Source organism: Phanerochaete carnosa, assembly GCF_000300595.1.
Source record: "Phanerochaete carnosa HHB-10118-sp unplaced genomic scaffold PHACAscaffold_3, whole genome shotgun sequence".
In the NCBI taxonomy this organism is placed as follows: Eukaryota; Fungi; Basidiomycota; class Agaricomycetes; order Polyporales; family Phanerochaetaceae; genus Phanerochaete; species Phanerochaete carnosa.
Window position 1 is genome coordinate 1,309,016 of NW_006767630.1, and position 24,128 is coordinate 1,333,143.

Here is a 24,128-nt window from a genome sequence, read left to right on the forward strand (position 1 = left end):
TCTTCCTCATGCGCCGGCTGAGAGAAGTGCGCCGTGCTCGGAGACGCAGCCCTGGCGGGTGTGTAGACTCGTCCTCACGCTTATGGAAGCGCACCTAATCGCCCCGCTGGCTCACAAGAGCTCTGCTTGTAGCTTGTAAACCTGACCAAGCTGCCATTCGGGCTTAGAAACCCCGAGCCATCAGGCAGCAAAGTCTTGGGGATGCAGTAATGTCTAACACAACGATTTATGGGCAGCTCTTGCGAATGCACAGCTTGATGACAGGGCGCGTCGGGCCGCTGCTTTTCGTCGTCATCGGCGACGTATTTTTCCCGCTGAGTACCTGCGCTGCCAGGTCTGAACGGTGCGCGCAGGCATCTACCGGCTTCCAAGACCTGTCCGACTGGTGATTCGTTACAATGTGTCATCGATCCACGCGCTGAAGCGAAGGAGTGGCCTTGATCTCGCAGTGAATAGATGCACCCACACTTACGTACGCAAGTGACTGTGCACAGTCAGCCGTGCTTTGTAGTTTTCTGAAAGCAGCACTGCTCAAGGGGCGGATGGTAGCGGTTAACCCCGCCCCAAAGCGGGCTCAAAATTTAAAAGTATCGGTCGAGGAGAGGGCTTGAGCGGGTCGGGGAGGACAACTGGCGCACAGTGTTTCGTGCGAGATACGTGAGAGCAGAACTACGGCGTAATTCGGCTGCCCCAACACATGCTGAGAACAGCACGAGGATGTCGTGCGTCGCGCACAGATCCTCAAAGCGATTGATAATGATTTTGACGTTGATCGCGCCAAGCGCCCTGCCCCCAGCCCAGCCGCCCGTACCTGCCCAGCAGAAAATCGATGATTTTGACGCCTGCTGGCCGGTTTCTTTGGGGAGAACGAGGTTGGGGCTTCACTTTATAAAACTCACCGTCTGCGTCTCTGGATTGCCCCAGCCGTCGTCATCCACACTCTCAGCGACGACGACCATGGCCTCCCCATCGACCAGCCAGGGCATCACGACCCGCCCCATCTTGATTCATTCAGGCCCAGTCACCGTAAGTCTTGTGCCCCATTCCACGTCCTCGCTCAGGTCTGGCGGAGAACGTCGCGCTTCTTCAAATGAGACGTGAGAGAGCAACGAGCTAGTGTTTTCGGACGCGCATGAAGGAGCCTCCATGTAGGACGGGCATTTTGTCGGAGAGAACGCGTGCAGTAGCACATCGTGCGCGCCAGCGTTTTCGTTTTCGCTTTCTCCAACTCTCCCTCAGCTGTCTTGACGCTTAGATGGAATATTGACCCTTCCTCACAGATTTCCATCCCTGTTCCTTCACAAGGCGACGAATGGATCGTTGCAGAGGTTCTCCGTGACCAATTTGCTGCAAAACGTAGCGCACAAGACACCATAGACACGACCGCGGAGATCGACGACGTAGCCGAGGCGAGCGTAGAGCTGTTCGCCCTCTTCCTTAGATTCATCGCCGAAAAGCTCGATGACGAGCCCCAATCTTCCGCTGCGCGCACCGCGCTCCTCCTCGGCGCGCTGAAGCACTTCACATCCACCTACCTTTCCGAACAAGACATCCACAATGTTTCAGCCTCTTTCGACTCAGATGTTCGCAAGACGGTCCTCTCCGCTTACTATTACGCACTTGCTACTCTGGAAGACAAGCAAATCTCCGCTCCTCGGGCGCCTGCCTCAGCTCTTCTGCAGGCCGCCGAGAAGGGCGAAGCGGGCATCTACGCCCTGTTTGGAGGCCAGGGTACGAACGAGGTCTACATGGACGAGCTTCAAGGACTCTACGATATCTACACGCCTTACGTTGCTCCCTTCGTGGCTGCTATGGTTAGCAGCATTCTGGTACCGCTTGCCACCAGGTGGGAATCCACCAACTACTATGAATATGGCTTGGACGTCCTCTCGTGGCTCTCTGGCGAGAGCCCGCGCCCCTCAATACCCTACCTCGCATCGATTCCGATCTCGTATCCACTCATCGCGCTGACCCAGCTCGTACAGTATCTCATTGTTTGCCGAGTCGCGAACCTCACTCCTGGAGAGCTCCGCTCACTCCTCGCTGGAACGACCGGACACTCGCAAGGCCTCGGGTCTGCTATTGCCATCTCAGCTTCGGTGTCTTTCGAATCCTTCTTTGAGAACTCCAAGAAGATGCTCAAGTGGTCCTTCTTCTCGAGCCTCCGTGGGCAAGAGTTTTTCCCCATCCTTGCTCTAGAGCCGAGCATTGTCAAAGACGCCATCGAAGGTGGTGAAGGCCCCCCGACCCCTATGTTGACTGTCGGGGGTCTTCGGCTCAAGGACCTTGAGGCGCACGTGAAGAAGACAAACGCGCACCTATCCGAGAACTCGAAGCTTCAGATCTCCCTTCACAATGCGTCGAAGGTCTTTGTGGTCACCGGTCCACCACGCGCTCTGTACGGTCTCGTCACCAGCCTGCGCAAGATCAAGGCCCCCAGTGGTCTCGACCAGAGCAAGACCCCGTTCTCCCAGCGCAAGCCCGTGTTTGGCATGCGTTTCTTAGTTGTAAATGTTCCATATCACAGCCACTATCTCGAAGGTGCCACGAAGAAGCTCATTGAGGAGGATTTGGGTGGTGAGGAGCTGTGGACTCCGCAGGATCTGGGCATTCCTGTGTACAACACGGAAGACGGTGCGCGTCTGGTCCCTTTGGATAATTTCGCGCCAATGCTGACATTGAGGCCTCTAGGCACCGATCTCAGGAACGCGACCGGCTCGTTGACTGCTACTCTCTGCGATCTAATCTTCACGAGGCCGCTTCACTGGATGAAAGCGACTGCCTTCCCAGAAACCGCAACTCACGCGATTGACTTCGGCCCCGGGGGTCTCAACGGCTGCGGTGGGATGACTGCTCGTAATCTCGATGGTCGAGGCATTCGCGTTTCGATTCTGGGCGACAAGGGCAAAGGCATCGCGGAGTTGTTCGACGGCAAGCAGATTCGTCGCGAGGATTGGTGGAGCAAGAAATATATGCCCAGTTTGGTTAAGACTAGGTTTGTTGAGGCATGCTCGTTTTCCAGGACGATACTGACTCCGGTGACAGCGACGGTACACTCCACATCGACACACCATTCTCTCGTCTCCTCGGTAAGCCACCAATCATGGTCGCGGGTATGACACCGTCTACCGTCAGGGCCGGCTTCGTCTCCGCTATCCTCAACGCTGGATACCACGTCGAGCTGGCGGGTGGTGGTCACTACAATGCCGCCGCCCTCCGCGCGAAAGTTGCCGAGATCCAGGCCCAGATCCCCTCTGGCGTCGGTCTCACCCTGAACTCTCTCTACATCAACCCGCGCCAGTTCGGCTTCCAGCTCCCTCTTTGGCAGGAGATGCGCCGCGAGGGTCTCCCAATCGAGGGCTTCTGTGTTGCCGCCGGTATTCCCAGTACCGACAAGGCCGCCGAGATCATCGAGGGTTTGAAGAACGCCGGCATCAAGCACGTTTCTTTCAAGCCCGGTTCCGTTGAGGGTATCCGCCAGGTCGTGAACATTGCCGCTGCCAACCCCGACTTCCCCATCATCCTTCAATGGACCGGCGGACGTGCCGGTGGTCACCACTCGTGCGAGGACTTCCATCAGCCGATCATCTCTACCTACAACTCCATCCGTCAGCAACGCAACATCTGCCTCATTGCCGGCTCCGGGTTCGGTGGTGCCGACGACGTTTGGCCCTACCTCACAGGTGACTGGTCGGTCGAACGCTTCGATCTTCAGCCGATGCCATTCGACGGCTTCCTGTTCGCGTCTCGAGTCATGGTAGCTAAGGAAGCGCACACCAGCTCGTCGGTGAAGGACCTCATCGTCGCCGCGAAGGGCGTCGACGACGCCGAGTGGGAGGGCACTTACGCCAAGGAGACAGGGGGTGTCCTCACCGTCCGCTCGGAGCTGGGCGAGCCCATTCACAAGATCGCCAACCGCGCGGTCAAGCTATGGAAGGAGTTCGACGATACCGTCTTCAAGTTGCCGAAGGATAAGCGAGCCGCCTGGCTCGTGGAGCACCGCGCAGAGGTTATCGACAAGCTCAACAAGAACTTCAACAAGCCTTGGTTCGGGTGGAAGAAGGATGACTCCGTCGTCGAAGACCTCGCCGACATGACCTACGAGGAAGTCGTCCTCAGGATGGTCCGCCTCATGTACGTCGCGCATCAGGAGCGCTGGGTCGACAATTCGCTTCGCAACCTCACTGGTGACTGGCTCCGGCGCGTCGAGGAGCGCTTCGCGGGCGTCGACAACGGCTCCAAAGCATCAATCATCCAGTCATTCTCAATCCTCGACAAGCCCCACGCGTTCATCGAGGAATTCTTCAGGACATACCCTCTTGCGACCGAGCAGCTCCTCGCTACCGAAGATAAGGCGTACTTCCTGGCAATCTCGCAGCGTCCGGGTCAAAAGCCGGTGCCCTTCATCCCTATTCTCGACGCCAGCTTCGAAGTCTGGTTCAAGAAGGTGTGTGGCTTCATATATGGAATTGAGTCCGAGTGCTAAGATATTCACTACAGGATTCGCTATGGGCTGCGGAGGACATCGACGGTGTCTTCGACCAAGACCCTCAGCGTGTCTGCATTCTGCAAGGCCCCGTCGCCGTCAAGCACTCGATCGTCAAGGATGAGCCTATCAGGGACCTGCTCGGCAACATCACGAGCCTCCTCGCGCAGAAGCTACTCGAACGTCTCTACGGTGGCGATGAGAGTAAGGTGCCCGTCGTCGACTTCCTTGGTAATAGGCCTGTTGCTCTGCCGGAGGATATCGCTTCCGCCCTCGGCGTCCAGCGCTCCATCGCGGAGAAAGAGATCGTCTATCAGGTCAGCGAGTCGCTACCCGAGTCCTCTCTGTGGCTCGAGACCCTTGCTGGGCCTCGTCGTGACTGGCTGAGAGCTCTCCTCGTCGCTCCCATCATCGTCCAAGGCACTCAGTATATCGACAATCCCCTCCGGCGCTTGTTCGCACCGCGCAAGCACCAGCGCGTCGTCATCGACATCGAGAACGGCCTCCCTACCGGAATCTCGCTCTACGGCGCCGCCCGCTCTCACGGTGAGCACAAGCGCGACTTCAAGGCCGTTGAGGTCAAGTATGAATCGGCATCACGTCACATCCACGTTACTCTCTTCGAAGACCGTCGCGACGTCGCCGTCCCTCTCCACCTCGAGTTCGAGTACAAGCCCTCGATGGGTTTCGCGCCTATCCACGAGATTGCGGATAACCGCAACAAGCGTATCAAGGAGTTTTACTGGAGGCTCTGGTTCGGCGACGACGAGGTCTTGCCTGACATCGATGTCCGCGCGACGTACACGGGTCCCGAGGTCACCATCGAAGCGTCTCACATCGAAACGTTCTGCGGCATTGTCGGCAATCAGAGTGAGTCGTTCAAGACTGTTCGCACCAAGGAAGTTCAGGCCCCCATGGACTTCGCGATTGTCACTGGTTGGCAGGTTAGTGCATCGTAATGCGTTAATCATCAAGTACTGATGCACTGTGTCTCTAGGCTATCATGAAGGCGATTTTCCCTCAGTCGATTGATGGCGATCTCTTGAAGCTTGTCCACCTCAGCAACGGCTTCCGCCTCATCAACGGCGCTCGTCCTCTCAAGGCCGGTGACGTCTGCAAGGCGGAAGCTCGCATCGTTTCCGTTACCAACACTGACACTGGCAAGGCGGTCAAGGTCAAGGGCTTCGTCACTCGCGACGACCAGCCCGTCATCGAAGTCGTGTCTTCCTTCTTGTACCGCGGCCGCTTCGACGACTTCCAGAACACTTTCGAGCTCGTCGAAGAGCCCGACTACATCGTGGAGGTTCCGGATGAGGCTGCTGTCGGCGTATTGAAATCCAAGGAGTGGTTCGATTGGAGCGACGAGACGAAGCCCCTGCAGGCCGGTATCACACTCGTCTTCCGTGTGAAGTCCGAAGTCACCTATCGCAACAAGACCTGCTTCAAGTCCGTCAACGTCTCCGGCGACATCTTCGTTCGTGACCAGATCAAGCGCCTCGTCAAAGTCGGCTCCATCGACTTCCAGCACGAGGACAGCCGCGGCAACCCCGTCGTAGCGTATCTGAAGCGTCATGGCCAACCTCAAGGTCAAGTTTGCCTGCTCCCCGACGGCGGCTATACGATGACCACGCCTCCAGGCACAACAGTGTTCACGACGCCTTCGACGAACGAGCCGTACTCCAAGACCTCCGGCGACTTCAACCCGATCCATGTGAACCCGTATTTCTCTGACTACGCGTCGCTTCCTGGCACCATCACTCACGGCATGTGGTCGAGTGCCGCTACTCGGCGATACATCGAGACCGTTGTCGCTCAAGGCAAACCTGATCGTGTTGTTGCGTAAGTAGTATCGATATACCATGCTTGAGTATGTGCTCATTATCCTTTTTCTGCAGATACGACGTCACGTTCGTCGGTATGGTTCTCCCCGGAGACGAGCTGAAGGCTACTGTCAAGCACACTGGCATGCGCGACGGCAACATCGTCGTCAACGTCCAGACCGTCAACCAGCGCGGCGAGAAGGTGCTCGAAGGCACTGCCGAGGTCGCCCAGCCGACTACGACATACGTCTTCACTGGCCAAGGTTCGCAGGAGCCGGGTATGGGTATGGAGCTGTACAACAACTCGCCTGCTGCTCGATCCGTCTGGGATGCTGCGGACGCCCACTTGACTGCGGTCTACGGCTTCTCGATCATCGAGATTGTCAAGGACAACCCCAAGGAGAAGACGATCCACTTTGGTGGTATCAAGGGCCAGGCTATTCGCCAACGCTACATGGATATGACTTACGATACGATGGACAAGGACGGCAATGTCAAGACGCTCCCTCTCTTCGGTGACATCAACGTTCGTACCCAGCGCTACACTTTTAGCCACCCCGCTGGCCTTCTCTTCGCAACACAGTTCGCACAGATCGCTCTCGTCGTCACCGAGCGTGCTGCCTTCGAGGACATGCGCGCGAAGGGCTTCGTCCAGAACGATTCGGCATTTGCTGGTCACTCCCTCGGAGAGTACTCCGCTCTCGCTTCCATCGCTGATGTCCTCCCTATCTCTGCCCTCGCCGATGTTGTGTTCTACCGTGGTATCACCATGCAACGCGCTGTGGAACGTGACGCCCACAACCGCTCCAACTACGCGATGTGTGCTGTCAACCCGAGCCGCATCTCCAAGACGTTCACCGACGCTGCGCTCCGTGAAGTCGTTGATAACATTGCCAACCGTACTGGCTGCCTCTTGGAGATCGTCAACTCTAACGTTGAGGTGAGTTTCTCGATTTTCCGTAGGTCAATGTATCACTGATTGCATGTATCCTAGGGTCAACAATATGTTTGCGCCGGAGAGCTCGTTGCTCTCGAGACGCTGAGCAACGTGCTCAACTACCTCAAGATCGAGAAGGTTGATATCCAGAAGGTTAGTTTCGCTGCGTGTGCGCTGTGATTAATGCGCTCATTTTTTTTCTTAGCTCACGGAGAAGCTCACTGTCGACCAGGTCAAGGCTATGCTTGCCAAGATCATTGACTCGTGCTTCATGAAGGCCCAAGAGAAGCAGAAAGATGATGGCTATATCAAGCTCGAGCGGGGCCACGCCACTATCCCACTTCCCGGTATCGATGTCCCCTTCCACTCCCGCTATCTCTGGGCTGGCGTCCTGCCGTTCCGCGCATGTAAGTATTTCCGTTCGCGTTTTTGACATCTGGCTCACAAGTTTCGTTGTTAGACCTCTCGAAGAAGATCAACCCTGCACACCTCGATCCTGATCGTCTTATTGGCAAATACGTGCCGAACCTTGTCGCAAAGCCGTTCGATGTCACCAAAGATTACGCTCAGCTCATCTACGATCAGACACTCTCGCCTCGCCTCGACAAGGTGCTCCGCAAATGGGACCAGGAGAACTGGGGCTCGTATGAGCAACGTCAGAAGCTCGCATATGTCATTCTCGTCGAACTACTCGCCTATCAGTTCGCGTCTCCCGTCCGCTGGATTGAGACCCAGGATCTTCTTTTCCAGCACTACAAGTTTGAGCGTTTCATCGAGATCGGCCCGTCGCCCACGCTTACAGGCATGGCAACGCGCACGTTCAAGGCCAAGTACGAGACTCAGGATGACTCCGTCTGTCACACGCGTCTGGTCCTTTGTCACGCGAAGAATACCAAGGAAGTCTACTACCAGTTCGAAGATGAAGCCGAGGCGCCTGCCGAAGGTGAGGCCGAGGCCGAGCCCACTGCTGCGTCCGCTGCCGCCGTCCCTGCCGCCCCTGTTGCGGCTGCTGCTCCAGTTGCGCCTCCCGCCGGCGGCGCTGCGGCCATCGAGGACGTTCCTCTCAAGTCCACCGATGTCCTTGTCGCCATCGTCGCTCAGAAACTCAAGAAGCAGGTTGGCGAGATTCCTCTCAGCAAATCGATCAAGGACCTCGTCGGAGGCAAGTCCACCATGCAGAACGAAATTCTTGGCGATTTGCAGCTTGAGTTCTCCTCTGCTCCAGAGAAGGGCGAGGAGCTCCCTCTCGAAGAACTTGGTTCCGCCTTGAGCGTTGGCTACTCGGGCGCACTCGGCAAACATAGTTCCGGCCTCGTCTCTCGGTTGGTCGGCGGAAAGATGCCTGGTGGCTTCAACGTCTCTACTATCAAGTCCTACCTGAATAAGACTTGGGGTCTTGGCCCTCAGCGCGCGGATGCTGTCCTCCTCCTTGGAGCAACGATGGAGCCGCCCAAGCGTCTCGGCGCAGAAGCTGAGGCCAAAGCATGGCTCGACTCGGTTGTCGCGGTCTACGCTCAGCGCGCTGGTGTGTCTCTCTCCTCAGGTGCCGCTGGTGGTGCTGGTGGTGGAGGTGGTGGAGGTGCTGTCATCAACAGCGAGGAGTTCCTCAAGTTCCAGGCGGAGCAGGAGACCTTCGCTCGGCAGCAGATTGAGCTTTACATGCGCTACCTCAAGCAGGACTCGCGTGCTGGCGAGATCAAGTATGACGCGGAAAAGACCAACGTGACCGCGCTCCAAACCCGTCTCGACGCGATCTCGAGGGAGCACGGCGACACCTACATTGACGGCATCCAGCCGGTCTTCGACGCTCTCAAGGCCCGTCACTTCGACTCCTCCTGGAACTGGGTTCGTCAGGATGCGCTGCTTATGTTCTACGACATTATCTTTGGTCGCCTTACCACCGTCGATCGAGAAATCACCGCCCGCTGCATCCAGATCATGAACCGTGCCGACCCCGAGCTTGTTACCTACATGCAGTACTATATCGACCGGTGCGATCCGAACCGCGGCGAGACCTATCAGCTTGCCAAACAGTTCGGTCAGCAGCTGATCGACAACTGCCGTGAGGTCGTTGGCCAGCCCCCCCTCTACAAAGATGGTATGTTATTCATTAGTTTCGATGCTCTTATATTCTAACCGAATTGTTAGTTACGTTCCCCACCGCACCGCACACGGAAGTCACCGACAAGGGCGATATCGTCTACTCGGAGGTCGTACGCGAGAACGTTCGCAAGCTGGAGGCTTACGTCGAGGAGATGGCCAGCGGCGACACCGTCACGCCTCCAGCCAACATCCAGAAGATTCAAGATGACGTTCTCAAGCTCTGGAACGTTGTCAAGAATCAGCCTGAGATCAGCGACGAGCAGAAGAACCGCGTCAAAGCGCTGTACGAGGGTGTTGTTCGTTCGCTCCACAAGCGCTCGGAGTCTCGTCCCCGTGCTGGTGCTCCCCGTGCCCGCCGCTCCTCCTCGCAGTTCTTGCGCCCCCAAGTGTCTGGCATTGCCTCTGTCACTGCCGATAAGATTCCTCTTCTTCATCTTAAGCGCAAGGTCGGCACTAGCTGGGAGTACAGCAGCAACCTCACTGGTGTCTACCTCGATATCCTCCACGAGATCGCTACTTCCGGTACCACCTTCAAGGACAAGAACGCACTGTTGACTGGGGTTGGAAAGGGTTCGATCGGTATCGAGATCCTTAAGGGTCTATTGGCCGGTGGCGCTCACGTCGTCATCACCACGTCGCGCTATAGTCGTGCAACTGTCGAATACTACCAGAGCATCTTCCAACGCTATGGCAGCAAAGGCTCTGCGCTTACCGTTGTTCCCTTCAACCAAGGCTCGAAGCAAGACGTTGAGGCGCTCGTCGACTACATCTATTCGACTCTCGGCATGGATCTCGACTACGTCTTGCCATTCGCTGCCGTCCCAGAGAACGGCCGCGAGATCGACGGTCTCGACGACAAGTCTGAGCTCGCGCACCGCATCATGTTAGTCAACCTCCTCCGTCTCCTTGGAGCGGTCAAGATTAAGAAGGCAAGCCGCCACTTCGTCACTCGCCCGACTCAAGTTATTCTTCCTCTATCCCCCAACCATGGTCTATTCGGCAATGACGGTCTCTACTCTGAATCTAAGGTCTCTCTCGAGACTCTGTTCAACCGTTGGAACTCGGAGAGCTGGGGCGAATACCTCTGTCTCGCGGGTGCAGTCATTGGGTAAGTTACGCTGCTTCTTCCGTATCACGCGCTCGTTAACATCTGTTATAGATGGACTCGAGGCACCGGTATCATGGACGCCACCAACACTGTCGCACACGAGCTCGAGAGCTACGGTGTCAGGACGTTCTCCGCGAAGGAGATGGCATTCAACATTCTTGGTCTCATGCACCCACTGTTGTTCAGCATTACTCAAGTCGAACCCATCTGGGCTGACTTGAACGGTGGCATGGACCGCTTGCCTGACCTCGCCGAAATCACGACCAGGATCCGGATGAGCCTCAGGCAGAAGAGCGACTTGCGCCGCGCTGTTACCCGTGATAATGCTGCCGATTTCAAGACTATCCAAGGCGATAAGGCTGAGCGTGTTCTTCAGACCGTTAACGTCACCCCTCGCGCCAACTTCAAATTCGAGTTCCCCACCCTCGAGTCACTCGAGTCGCTCGAAGATGTTTCTCGTCTCCGCGGCATGATTGATCTTGACAAGGTCATTGTGGTCACCGGCTTTGCCGAGGTCGGTCCGTGGGGCAGCTCTCGTACTCGCTGGGAGATGGAGGCACGCGGCGAGTTCACCATTGAAGGCTGCATCGAAATGGCCTGGATGATGGGCTTCATCAAGCACTTCGACGGTCGTCTCAAGGACGGCTCCCTCCATGTTGGCTGGGTGGATGCGAAGTCTGGTGAGCCCGTCGACGACAAGGACGTTCGCGCCCGCTACGAGAAGGATATCCTCGCCCATGCCGGCGCGCGCATGATCGGTGTGTTGCATTCACTTGTACTGTTCCTGGTCACTAATCATCTTGATAGAACCCGAGCTCTTCCGCGGCTATGACCCTAAGAAGAAAGTCTTCCATCAGGAGATCGAGCTCATCCACGACCTTGAGCCCTTCGAGGCTGCTGAGGCTGAGGCGCACAAGTACAAGCACGAGCACGGCGACAAGTGCGACATCTGGGCCGGTGAAGGTGACCAGTGGTTCGTCAAGTTCAAGAAGGGCGCTCGAATCTTCGTTCCCAAGGCTGTCCGCTTTAATCGTCTTGTGGCTGGACAAATCCCTACTGGTTGGGACGCGGGACGCTATGGTATCCCCGCCGACATCGTCGCTCAAACCGATCGTACTACCCTCTGGGCTCTCGTCTGCGCTGCGGAGGCCCTTAATATGTCCGGTATCATCGATCCTTACGAGCTCTATCAGCACGTCCACCCATCTGAGGTTGGAACGAGTTTGGGTAGTGGTATGGGTGGTATGGAGTCCCTGGCTCGTATGTTTAAGGACCGTCGCGACGAAAAGGACGTCCAGAACGATATCCTCCAGGAGACGTTCATCAATACCACTGCGGGCTGGGTCAACTTGCTCTTACTCTCGTCCAGTGGCCCCATCAAGATCCCCGTGGGTGCTTGGTGCGTCTTGACATTTTCTCTCCAGCAAATTATTCACTAGTTCTCTAGTGCCACCGCTCTACAATCACTCGAGATCGCCTGTGACACCCTGTTGTCTGGCAAAGCGAAGGTCATGCTTGCTGGCGGCTTCGACGATCTTTCTGAGGAGGGCTCCTACGAGTTCGCTAACATGAAGGCTACTAGCAATGCGGAGACGGAACTCGCCATGGGCCGCGAGCCAACCGAGATGTCTCGCCCCGCGACTACCACTCGCTCGGGCTTCATGGAGTCGCAAGGGACTGGTGTTCATGTCCTTATGAGCGCCAAAACTGCGCTTGAGCTTGGTGCTCCGGTTCGCGGTATCGTCGCTTTCACATCGACTTCGTCGTAAGATTAGTTCCCTTTCGACTTCCTGTTCCTTGTGCTAATCGGGATTGTGTTTAGTGACAAGGCTGGTCGCTCCGTCCCTGCCCCAGGCCGTGGTGCGCTTTCCATCGCTCGCGAAGTGCCGTCTAAGCACCCAGTTCCCATCCTTGACCTCGAGTACCGCCGCCGCCAGCTCGACTTCCGTCGCAAGCAGATCGCACAGTGGCTCGAGAACGAGCGTGAGCTTCTGCAAGGCGAAGTCGAGTATCGCAAGAGCCAGGGCCAGGAGCTGGACGAGGAATACCTCTCGTCTCGCGTCGCTGACATGGACCGCGAGGCCGCTCGTCAAGAGAAGGATGCCCTTGCCGTCTATGGTATGCTCGAGGGCCAGGACGAACGTACTGCTCCTCTTCGCCGCGCACTCGCCGTCTGGGGCCTCACTGCTGATGACGTCGGAGTCCTCTCTATCCATGGTACCTCGACTGGTGCGAACGAGAAGAACGAGACTGACATCTGGAACAACGTCTTCACATCACTCAATCGTACCCGTGGCAACGCTGTTCCAATCATGGCACAAAAGGGTCTCTGCGGACACTCCAAGGGTGGCTCGGCAGCTTGGCAACTGGCTGGTCTCCTCCAGAGTGTCTATTCGGGCATTATCCCCGGCAACCGCAATGCAGAGTATGCGTTTGCTTGTTCTGCCTTACTCGGCTTATTTACTAACTAGTTTGCAGCAACATCGACTCACTCTTCAAGCAGCACACGTACCTCATGTTCCCGTCGAAGACGATCCACACCGATGGCATCCGCGTCGGCCTGATGTCCTCGTTCGGCTTCGGTCAAGTCGGTGGAACTTGCTTGATTCTTCATCCCCGCTTCCTCTTCGGTGCCATCGAGCCGTCGTTGTACGAGAAGTACAGAGTCGAGAATCGCCGCCGCTACCGCCTATCATACAAGGCCATGAGTGAGATGATGATCACCAACTCGCTTGTCCGTATCAAGGATGCCCCGCCTTACACCAAGGAGCTTGAGGGTCCTGTGCTACTCAATTCCATGGCTCGAGCAACGTATGATTCCAAGACGGGCAGCTACGCCTTCACGAAAAAGCTTTTGAATGCGCCCAACCTTGATGTGTCGAATGCTCCTGCGATGACTGAGATCCTCTCCAAGGAGGCCGCCAGTGGCGTCGGTGTTGATCAAGGTGAGCTTCATCGCTGAAGATTTCTGTAAGCTAGTTATTGATATACCTCTTCAGAGCTGATTTCTGCTGTACCCTCGTGGAACTTGACCTTCGTCGAGCGTAATTTCACGGAGGCGGAGGTCGCGTATTGCACGTCGCAACCATCACCCCCTGCATCATTTGCAGCTCGGTGGGTCGGCAAGGAAGCTGTCTTCAAGGCCTTGGGTGTCTCCTCCAAAGGTGCCGCGGCTCCGTTGAAGGATATCGAGATCATTCCCGATGAGTCTGGCGTCCCGACTGTCGTCCTCCATGGTGACGCAAAGGCGGCGGCCGAGGCCAAGGGCATCTCAAAGGTGCACATCTCGCTCAGCCACTCCGAGACAACCGCTATCGCGTTCGCTCAAGCTACCACTGCGTGATCTTCCTTCGGTCTCTCTTCGGGTGTTTCGTCTCTGGTGGGTTCTTGTAGGCTTGGCTCTCACGTACCGCATTGTTTGTTGTCATTATATCGCACGCTCTCATGCATAAAGGTTACTCTATAATATTCTTTGTATTACTGCCGTTCTCAACATAGATCTCTTTGTCACCTGGAGCGATATGAGCCATTACGCAGCTTCGAAAATTTGAGCCAGTATTATTCATCCGACGGTAAGTATAGATGCTCTCTTCGTATGTAGTCAGCTATGGAAATGGAGACCATGTGCGTCCAGATTGTGTCTGAGAGCGCAATCCTCTCCCTTACCTCGCTTGAGCTGTAGCTCTCGACTTTCTCTCCAATATCTATCATGACAACGCGGTCTGACTTGATATACTCTCGAGACAGCTCGGACACTCGTCGTTCCCGGTCTTCAGGGTTTTCAGGCGATCCTGGAGTTATCCGCCTCGAGCAAATGAGACGAGAGTTATCCTGTTCCGTAGATAGAAACTGTTGGAGAGATCGGTGCATATTTTCCTCGCTGTCCCCGTAATATCGGACAGCCAGGATACGCTCCAGCGTATCGATGCCCACTAGGAAAGTGAGCTCAGGCTTCGCTATGAACGAAGATGCGTTGTCTTCTGGCCGTTCGCCCAACGTCTGTGATGTTGCAACCAAGGCTAGCCGCCTTTGCAGCCACTCGCGTAGTACTCGCGACTTGCCAGCAAATGTCGGCTCGTCTATGATAGCTATAGCCATGCTCGAGTTTGTAGGAGCCCCCAGAGACGTGGCAGAGCCGGAATTGGTGTCTGCAAGGGATTGTTGGGCCTGCGACGATGAGACATCTTTGGCGAGCAGGATCATCATCTCTAGGCGCTGTATGTATGTCGCGTCGTTTGGTTTGAGCGATTTGTCCGCATTGCGAACAGATAGCAGAAGGAGCCTTGCATCAAAGTCCGCAATGTCCTGTGGTGTGCCAGCTACGTCAGCAGGGGTAGCCTGTACAGATGAAGGGACGCTCGCAAGCGCGAGGTGAGCAAGCGTCGGTGGGTTGAAGGACGAGTCGAGGATGGATACTCTCAAGGGTCTTCGTGGATCGGAGACATTTTTTGGCAGAGGCCATCGGTCGTGGGGTGTGTGTACAAGTTCCACCACGGAAAGGCCTTGTTTCACGCGGTGGATGAGGCCTTCGAGACGGGCTGGCATCATTGGCAAATGCTGGGGAACTGTGAAGACATCTCACAGTCAGCATGATGCTAGTGGGGGACGATGTCTGAAAATTTCAGCGACTTACGTGGGCCGGACGGTTGCTGCTCACGTTCAACGTTCAACTCTGGGCCTGGATACCGAGTGGAGTGACCGCGAGGGCAAGATTTGAAGGTGAACAAGATAAGATTAGATCAGCTTCTCTAAATTCTCGCGCTTATGCTCTGAGTGTGCTCATTGATCATCGGACTCGGACTGCGCTACTACACTGCCGCCACCTACGCGAAAATAGCAGTCATGGAAAAGGATGCTGAAGGTTTCTACACTCCTGCGGCGAATGGTGCGTCTCATCGCATATCTTTTCGACCAATCTAATCGCGCCACACAGCTCCTGGCGAGAACGAGGACAAGCCTGAAGCCACCGAAAGCAAGAATACCGGTGGGTGCAGGTCGTTTGACACCACATACACGTCCCCATCTCTCCTTAGGAACAGTAGAGGCTGCCAAAGAAAGCGCAACAGACCTCGTCAAGTCGGACTATGAAGTGTCGGTACGCTCATCACTTCTCCTTGTCGAGATGTGTCTTGACAGTCCCCCAGGTGACATTGGCAGACCAGCAAGCAGACCCGAACTCGCCCTTGTATAGCGTTAAGACTTTCGAACAACTTGGTCTGTCAGTAGTGAAGTCCTGGATTGTCTGCATACCGGGCACTCATGTCTTGAGACCAATAGCCATCAAGATCTCTTGAAGGGAATTTATGACATGGGCTTCACGAAGCCGTCCAAGATCCAAGAGCGTGCCCTTCCTCTTCTCCTTTCCAATCCGTAAGTGCAGCACTCCTCTTTCATTTAGCTGGTCCGTTCACCAATTGTCGCAGTCCGCAGAACATGATTGGTCAATCCCAATCAGGAACGGGAAAGACGGCAGCTTTCGTCCTAACGATGCTCAGCCGGATAGACTTCTCTAGGAATCAGCCACAGGTGCGCTTGTTGTCGATTGAGAAGGTCCGCTTTGAAACGAAAGATACATTGAGTGCGACCCCGTAGGCTCTCTGTCTTGCCCCCTCTCGTGAACTCGCCCGCCAAATCATGTCGGTCGTGGTGGCGATGGGCAAGTTTACTCCTGTGCAGACCGAATACGCGATCAAGGACCATCTGCCACGCAACGCCTCCAAGGTGACTGCGCAAGTTATCGTCGGCACACCTGGTACTATGACCGACCTCATTCGCCGCAAAGTAATTGATACCTCGGCCGTCAAGATCTTTGTCCTAGATGAGGCTGACGAGATGCTGAACCAAGATGGACTCGGGGACCAGACATTGAGGGTGAAGAAGTGCGTAATGCTACACTCTGTTCCGCGCTGAGATTTAACTGCACATCGCGCCCTTCAGCATGCTTCCTCGCAGCCAAGTGCAAATTGTCCTCTTCTCTGCCACGTTCCCAGACAATGTCCGCAACTTCGCGAACAAGTTTGCACCCAATGCAAACAAGATCGAGCTGCAGAAGACTGAGGTGACCGTCGACAATATCCGGCAGTTCTACATGGACTGCAGAGACGAGGAGCATAAATATGAAGTTCTGGTCTCGTTGTACAACCTCCTTACCGTCGGTCAGAGTATTATTTTCTGTCAGGTCTGCCTTGTATTCTCTGACTGGCCTTTGACACGCCGCTTACACTTCCGTAGCATCGACACACCGCAGACCGGATCTCACAACGTATGACGATGGAGGGTCACAAAGTTGCCTCTCTACATGGTGCCAAGGACGCTTCCGAGCGTGACGCGGTCATCGATAGCTTTCGTGAAGGGCGAGAAAAGGTCCTCATCACCACGAACGTCATCGCGCGTGGAATCGACATCCTGCAGGTCAACTTGGTCGTGAATTACGACCTCCCTCTTCTTGGCGAACAAGGCGGCTGGAAGAACAAGGACGACTTACGACCAGACATCGAGACCTACATACATCGTATTGGTATGTCTGAAAAAGTTTTCAGTGTAAACATGATCTGAAGCAGAAATTGTTAGGTCGCACGGGTCGTTTCGGACGCAAGGGTATCTCGATTAACTTCGTCCATGACAAGCGGACGTGGCAGCAGATGGAGGAGATCGAGAAGGCGACTGGGAAGCAGATAATACGGATTGAGACAAACGACTTGGACGCAATGGAGGAGGTAAGTTGAGTCGCTCGTCGATATTGCGCTCGTGGTATTCATTTCGCATCCCTTCTGCAGCAAATGAAGAAGGCTCTCAAGTCCTGAGCGGTCAGATTATAGCAGCTCTTACGTACTACTGCCAGCTATACTGTATCTGCCCGTTTTATCGTGTCAAGCGTAGTCGAAGCGCAGTGTATCGATACGTGTATGCAGATGATGCAGCAACAATTCATCCACGACCCATTGTCTCTCGGTGAAGAGCAAGCATGACAACTCCGATCTATGCTCGGCTCCCTTTAAGGTCCCAAACGGATCTGACGTGAAACGACTTCAAGCTGAGCGATCTGGAGGCTCACTATTACTGACACCCACTGCACAGTAACAACTTAGCTCTCACACCGCGCATACCGATGCTTGGGTATCATTCCTACACTAGTGGTATATTATATGCAAATATTACGGTGTGACATGCGATGCAAAGCGTCCAAAATAATACAGCTAGCGGTCCAATAGTTTCCTCTTTCAACCAAGAACTTTCCGGATGCCTTCCTTCTGAGCGGGTGTTAGGCTGTTAGGGAATACAACGTCCCACTTGACGAGCAGGTCACCCTTTTTCTTCGCGCTGCCTTCTTTCCGAATTGGCATGCCCTCGCCGGAGACTGTTGTTGTCATGCCTGGCTTGACAATGCCGCTCGGAATGGGGACTTGCAGCTTTCGTCCATCAAGGTGCTCGACAACCTTCTTACCACCGCCACCTGTAAGCGCGTCGACTAATGGTACCTGGACGTGTGAAACGAGGTCGTTGCCCTCGCGCTTGAAATGGTCGTGTGGCTTCTCCTCGACGACAAACACGAGGTCTTGTGCCTCGCCGGTCGATTGCTCATTCCCAGCCTTAGGAAATCGGATCTTCGTGCCGCTCTTCCAGCCGGGGTACACCTGGATCTCGAGGACCTTGTCTTCAGTCGAGCCATTGAGTAGTCTGCGCCCGACCTTGAGGCGCTTTGTTGCGCCATTATACAGGTCCTCCAGGGACACCTTGAGCGGTCGTGTTATCTCTGAGGGACCCGCGGCCGGTGCGGGGGACGCTGGCCGCCGGCCACGCGCAGACCCATTGGGCATTCCTCCCGGTATTCCACTTGAGTTTGCGAAGAACCCGTTCATATCATCGTCGTGATCGCCATGTGAGAACATCGTCGACCGCATGCCTGGGGGGAAACCGCCCATACCGCCCATGCCGCCCATGCCACCCATGCCGCCCATGCTACCCATGCCGCCCATGCTACCCATGCCGCCCATGCCAAATATCGACCTAAGCAGGGCGTCAGTATTCAAAGCGTGTGCAGCCCAGCTACCGGGAAAGAGTACTCACTCGAAGATCTTGTTCGGGTCAGTCGGACTGAATCCGCCTCTGCCGCCACCAAAGCCTCCAGAGCCGGGAGTGAAGGTGAACGGCGTGCCTCCAGAGCCGCCGAAACCGCTGAAACCAGGGAAGCCTCCTGGTCCCGAAGCGCCTGGCGCGGGTCCTCCGCCCTTGAGACCCTCCTCGCCGAATTGGTCGTAGACAGCTCTCTTGTTCTTGTCGCTGAGGACTTCGAAAGCTTCCGAAATCTGGATTGCAGAGGCACATCAGCGTCGCGAGTCCAGCGTCTGCAGACGATACCGAGAGCTTACCTCCTTAAATTTCCTCGAGGCTTCTTCTGATCCAGCATTGCGATCGGGATGCCATTTCAATGCCTGAAAGTAGGCGCAGTCAGTGTCAACAGTGCCAGAGAGGGATATAGGCTCAGGGATGCTCACCATCTTCTTGTAAGCCTTTTTAATGTCATCTTCACTGGCGTTCCGATCGACGCCAAGGAGCTTGTAGTAGTCGGTGCCCATAGGAAGAGTAGATTATAGAGGGAACAAAAAGAAACGAAGAAAATAGCCTGAAATTGTTGGTGACAGTCTGGAAGATGGAGGTAGAAAGGGGCTGGGTCGTTAAGTATTCCTGCAGCGGGCGGGACCGCGCCAGCTCGAAAGACCTTCAAGTACATCGGGGGCCGTAGTACACACCAGAACCTACCAGAATAACCCGCTCCGCCAATCTCTGACGTCGTTCATTTCTGTTACAGAACATTTCCTTTTGAGGAAGCAGTCTGGGACAGAGTCTGCACACATGCTAGACGTGCCGTCAGCACCCTTGCAAGGTGCCCTGCTTTTCTCGCCGTCGTCCTCGTCGTCCTCCACCATGACCAGCGATGGCGAAACCGCCCCTCTGCAGCCTCGTGAGCTAACCCCCACCCACGAGCGCGACAACTCTCTCATACGGCGATCCTGGCATGCCATGTCCGAGGTCCTTTCACCATTCTCTCCCTCTGCCCTCGCCTCCCTGCCCAAGAAGACATTCAGGCGCAGACCTCGCTACACCCGTGCAGACAATGTTCCAGAGGTTGGGCGGGATGAGCAGGGCCAGATGCCCAGTGTCCGCGACTATCATTCCATCAACACTGTCCCATCCCAGGTCAGAGTCCCCAAGAAGATTGCCACGCCCATTAAGGTCGAAGGCAAGGTCTGGTTTGCGAATGAACGAAGTGTGTGGTACTATTCTATTTGGGGGCTGAATATTTCTTATCTCGCTTTTGCAGCATGGGTCTCATACCTGAACATTGCCGTGTTAATCGGTACACTGTCTCTGGCACTCTTTAATGCCTCCAAGGATCAGATTGCACGGAACTTTGCGTACACATATGCTGCTATTAGTGTTGGTGTTCTTGTGAGTGCAGTCACATCCTGATGTCAGTCGTGTCATTATCAACATTTGCTTCATAGATTTATGGATATGTTGTCTACCAACGCCGGATTACCATGATTCGCAAGAGGGATCCCGGTCACTTCGGTGCGTATTCTGACAGATGGATCTGCCTCCCCGCTAGAGCGACGCGTAGACCAGATTATTGGACCGATTATTATCAGCGCTCTGCTTTTCTGTGCCGTACTTGCCAACTTTGTCATCCGTGGTGAGCATTATTGGTATCGTGCAAGCTTCTGTTACCCTAATGAACTCTCTTCGCTCCTTCGACACCAACAGTAAAAGAACTGTGAGTATTCTCCATTAGTGTACTCAGACATTGAATTGACGTTTTCCGTGTAAATCAGACACAGAAAGGAGGTCCCTATACCTGGAATGACCTACTTCTTTTCGTCTCAGTGAAGTCTTGTACGATACCACTGCTTTCGAATCAAAACAGGGCTTGCTGGCACCCTGGACCATGACTCGGCCTCAAGGTCCTGCTTCGCCCCTGCCTCGAGGAATATGTTTAAAGGTTTTATGATCATCCGTTCTGGGTGACCCTGTGCGCGCTTTGCGCCGTGCCACTGCGGCTGGAATAACCTCATTCAAAGGAGTACATCTTGCGAAGCCATACATGTGCGCTTGCCATCAAGTACGCGCTAGTTGGACATCCAGCTTCACGACACGGATAGGTGTTTCTGCACGATGCCTGGCGAACAGATTCTACGTTCTTGGATGTTAGCTGGTGGATGCGCCCTACGTAAATCCGACGAATTACCTCATGCGCATCCGACATCGAATCCGTAGTTAACGATCCTACCACCTTGATACAGCTTAGCAATGTGCCGTATTCCCTGCAGAAGAGTTCGGCAGCATTCGTACGAGCCGCCCAGCAGCCTTCGAGATATGGTCGTGAGTACGTCGCCGTCCGATTGTGGCATCCTATGGACGGGTTCTTGACTGACGCTCGTTATAATAGGCCCGTCCTGCGAAACGCGATAGCAGGCTGTTGTTCGCGGGTTAGGACAATAGGCTTGTAAACAGCCACGCCTCAGCGCTGCAGTATATAAGTGGTCAAATCCTTCTGGTGAGAAACGCAGTTCATCCAGAAAGATGGACCCCATCAATGCTATCGCTACAACTCTCGGGGCCCTGAGCCAAGTAATTTATTGCATCTGGAGCTGTTCAAGCAGCTACAAGATCAATCGGGAAGAAGTCAAAGCTTTCACCCGACATGCAGAAGACATGATAAATTTCCTTGAGGAGGCGGAGCGGAAAATCGGGGGAGGCAGGTCGCTTCCGGACGACGCCATGCTGAGGATCTCCAAGTTCATCAAGTCAGTCACTCATTCGCCGAGTCTCGGTCATAGCTACTAATATCCCCGTAGCAAGGTCACTGAGCTGCAGAAGACCGTAGATACCCTGTCCAAGAGATCTAAGGTTTATCGCTTTCTAATGCACAACAGCGTCTCACGTCAGATCGAAGGCTTATATGAAGAAATGAATCGAATTATGCGGGACTTTGGTGTATGTCTTCCCCATTGTACAGTGTTCGTCCGAGGACTAACTGAGATCAATGCAGTTGGCGTGTACTGTTGATCTTCTAAGCATGATGAACCAACAGAGAGAGGAGGCCAAGCGACGAGACACCAGGAGCATTCAGATAGACTGCGAGAAGATTATGCAGAGTAGGGACATCCTGGACGTATGTTCACTGTGCTTGCGAGGAACACAAGTCAGAGATTGACGTCTCTGTCATTGTAGCGCCTGGGGGTTAAGCCAAACAACATCGAAGAGGCGAAGGTAGCGTTACGCAAGGTCTGTCTGCATCAATCCTCGACTGGCCCCCGAGATAATAGCCTTCTTGTAGAAGCTGCCCAACATTCCCGAGTCATCAGAGCGACAACTCCTCGAACGTGCCATGCAAGAGACAGAGAGGCGCTCTCGAAACATCCCTACGCTCCCTGACCAGTACGTCATCACCTCGCTAGAGTGCGTCTGGTTTCCGGACAAAAGGATCGGCTCTGGAGGGTATGCGTCTGTATACCTTGGTACCTACCATGGTGCGACCGTGGCAGTCAAGGTTCTCAGGAAAGGCACGCCACACAGGGTACACTCTCTCGCAAGTGCAAGAGTATCTTGTTTTGACCTCGTGTTCTTCGGCAGATGATGGATGCTGAGGTCAAGATTTGGATGAAGTTGCGACACCCGCACATTTTGCCATTCTATGGGTGTTGTTCGTTTGCCGACCCACCGTTCATGATTTGTGAATACAAGGAGAATGGTAATATCAACGAGTACTTGCGGAGAAAGCCCGAAGCTGACCGTCGCAAGCTCGTACGTCGCATCACGTAATTGAATCATCCTCAATGTTAAACAGCTTTCTCCTAACAGCTCTACGAAGCATGTTTGGGATTAGTCCACTTACATAGCCATGACATCGTTCATAGCGATCTCAAAGGGGTACGGGCCTATCGCCGTGGGTTTATTACGTACGCTAATATCAAAGTGGTAGAGCAATATTTTGATTGATAAAGCTGGTACTGCTTGCTTGGCAGACTTCGGCTTATCCAAGACCAAGACCCACTCGGTTATTTATGGCGTGCATAACACGAGTGGCCCAGTCCTACAAGGAGCATTGCGTTGGATGTCTCCTGAGCAAATCCAGGGCGCTTCGCCAGACAAGCCAGGCGATGTATACAGCTTTGCAATGACGATCTACGAGGTAGGGATCACGTTAACTGTTTGATCAATATTTTTACGGTGGTTGGTACTTTCTCTCTTTCAAGATTTTCACCAGCAGCCCGCCCTTCTCCGGTGTGGCCGATTCAGATGTACAGCACAACGTCTGCAGCTACAATACGCGCCCTCTGCGACCTATTGATCCCCGGATCGCCGGGCTAGGGCTTGATGATACCATGTGGGCACTCGTTACACGCTGCTGGGACAAGGAGGCCAGAGCCAGGCCCTTTGCGGTACAGGTTTTGGAAAAGCTAAAAGTACTTGCGAGGTCGTACAACGAGTCGCGTACGTCTGTGCACCCCTCTAGCTCCAGTACGGCATTGAACGAAACGATGCTACTGAACAGATCGACAGCAGTACGCTGAGCGGGTGGAGCCTGTTTTGTCCACTTCACAGTATCCTGCGTACACGCACAAAACTGGTTGTTTAAGTCCTCCCGGAGAGTTCTTCGGAGACGATGACATCCGTGCGACTACATTCCCACGACCACCGTCGCCCTACCAAAACACTCAGTCCTCCCCCATGTACCCGTCAGCGGCTCCAGCAACTCGCTCTGTGTTACATAAATCCCCCAAACGGGCTCAAAGAATAGCTAAAGAATGTCCTCCGCCGGCATACGAGTCTCAACCCGAGGAAGATCGAGCACTACGAGCCAAGCTAGTCAAGTTTCACTCGCCAAGTATCTAGTGTCTCGTCTAATTCTGCTATGCCGTAGCTGATTGCCTCTCGTTAGCGACTAAAAATGCTACACGCCTAGAGTCGAATCATAACTCTCACGAAAAGAGAGTAAATCATCATCCCGTGGTGACTGTGGCATTGCCGTCTGGGGACGAGCACGTCGTTACGCAGGCAAGCAAGAATAGCTCTCACACCAAGGGCTGGCAACGTAGTAAGTCGCTCTCGAGCTTGAAGAGTGAGGAAATACAGTTGCTGTTTACTTCGATTAGCACTCAGGCTGACGACGTGTGTTTATTAGACGCAGTCCTGCGCTTGACTACGACACGGAAGGCTCAAGTCGGAGAAAACATGTCGTTTGATGCTTCTGGTTCGAGCCTCATGAACCGCCGCACTACAACAACACGTCTAGTTAAGTCCCGATCGCAGGCCCGCATATGACTATCCAGTCTCGCATGGTCTTACAGACGACCTGGTCGATTGGCATCCTGCGGCATTGTCAATGTTACGCTCCGAATGGTTCCATCCTTCTCATTCCGAACTTCCATAATGGTATTCCTATTCAAATTTACATACTATTCTCTTCCAGATTAATGAACATCGCATTCGTCCTTCATAGTCATCCGGCAGGAGGGTGTGACTTCGGGTATCTGAGAAATTGATCGCTGGCAGCTCACGTCGGCCTTGTGGTGTTGATGAGATCAATTCCTCGCGCTGACTCAACATGGTCAGATTCTCTGTTCCAGAAGAAAAAAGGACGTTGTGCTGACCAGCAATGTTCGCTCCAAC

General features: G+C 54.6%; 6 protein-coding genes across 6 annotated transcripts; 5 read left to right on the plus strand and 1 right to left on the minus strand.

The window, feature by feature from the left end:
• Positions 1–864: 864 nt before the first annotated feature.
• On the plus strand, positions 865–15,027 carry PHACADRAFT_206686 (uncharacterized protein). Its single transcript, XM_007393092.1, has 17 exons — positions 865–1,026; positions 1,281–2,634; positions 2,692–2,995; positions 3,046–4,447; positions 4,501–5,430; positions 5,484–6,325; positions 6,382–7,246; positions 7,301–7,396; positions 7,449–7,650; positions 7,704–9,341; positions 9,392–10,454; positions 10,506–11,212; positions 11,262–11,853; positions 11,902–12,219; positions 12,277–12,879; positions 12,933–13,399; positions 13,454–15,027. Exons 1-17 carry the CDS (start codon positions 958–960, stop codon positions 13,795–13,797), a joined length of 11,796 nt encoding a protein of 3,931 aa, XP_007393154.1. The 5' UTR covers positions 865–957; the 3' UTR covers positions 13,798–15,027.
• A 217-nt stretch (positions 15,028–15,244) lies between these two features.
• On the plus strand, positions 15,245–17,411 carry PHACADRAFT_182252 (uncharacterized protein). The gene is made up of 11 exons (XM_007393093.1): positions 15,245–15,339; positions 15,388–15,438; positions 15,488–15,549; positions 15,599–15,672; positions 15,732–15,824; positions 15,878–15,980; positions 16,047–16,333; positions 16,392–16,632; positions 16,686–16,971; positions 17,025–17,170; positions 17,231–17,411. The coding sequence occupies exons 1-11, from the start codon at positions 15,297–15,299 to the stop codon at positions 17,255–17,257; spliced, it is 1,413 nt and encodes a 470-aa protein (XP_007393155.1). The 5' UTR covers positions 15,245–15,296; the 3' UTR covers positions 17,258–17,411.
• A 158-nt stretch (positions 17,412–17,569) lies between these two features.
• Positions 17,570–19,066, minus strand: PHACADRAFT_251674 (uncharacterized protein). Its single transcript, XM_007393094.1, has 4 exons — positions 18,950–19,066; positions 18,824–18,886; positions 18,522–18,760; positions 17,570–18,461 (listed from the first exon to the last, which is right to left on the minus strand). Exons 1-4 carry the CDS (start codon positions 19,028–19,030, stop codon positions 17,675–17,677), a joined length of 1,170 nt encoding a protein of 389 aa, XP_007393156.1. The 5' UTR covers positions 19,031–19,066; the 3' UTR covers positions 17,570–17,674.
• Positions 19,067–19,437: 371 nt separating this feature from the next.
• PHACADRAFT_251676 (uncharacterized protein) lies at positions 19,438–20,435 on the plus strand. The gene is made up of 6 exons (XM_007393095.1): positions 19,438–19,722; positions 19,777–19,904; positions 19,961–20,027; positions 20,077–20,148; positions 20,220–20,229; positions 20,288–20,435. Exons 1-6 carry the CDS (start codon positions 19,476–19,478, stop codon positions 20,340–20,342), a joined length of 579 nt encoding a protein of 192 aa, XP_007393157.1. The 5' UTR covers positions 19,438–19,475; the 3' UTR covers positions 20,343–20,435.
• A 420-nt stretch (positions 20,436–20,855) lies between these two features.
• On the plus strand, positions 20,856–21,454 carry PHACADRAFT_251677 (uncharacterized protein). Its single transcript, XM_007393096.1, has one exon. It carries the CDS (start codon positions 21,036–21,038, stop codon positions 21,297–21,299), a length of 264 nt encoding a protein of 87 aa, XP_007393158.1. The 5' UTR covers positions 20,856–21,035; the 3' UTR covers positions 21,300–21,454.
• Positions 21,455–21,772: 318 nt separating this feature from the next.
• On the plus strand, positions 21,773–23,960 carry PHACADRAFT_116167 (uncharacterized protein). Its single transcript, XM_007393097.1, has 6 exons — positions 21,773–22,032; positions 22,089–22,259; positions 22,317–22,385; positions 22,438–22,647; positions 22,712–22,949; positions 23,011–23,960. The coding sequence occupies exons 1-6, from the start codon at positions 21,844–21,846 to the stop codon at positions 23,349–23,351; spliced, it is 1,218 nt and encodes a 405-aa protein (XP_007393159.1). The 5' UTR covers positions 21,773–21,843; the 3' UTR covers positions 23,352–23,960.
• The last annotated feature ends 168 nt before the right edge of the window (positions 23,961–24,128 follow it).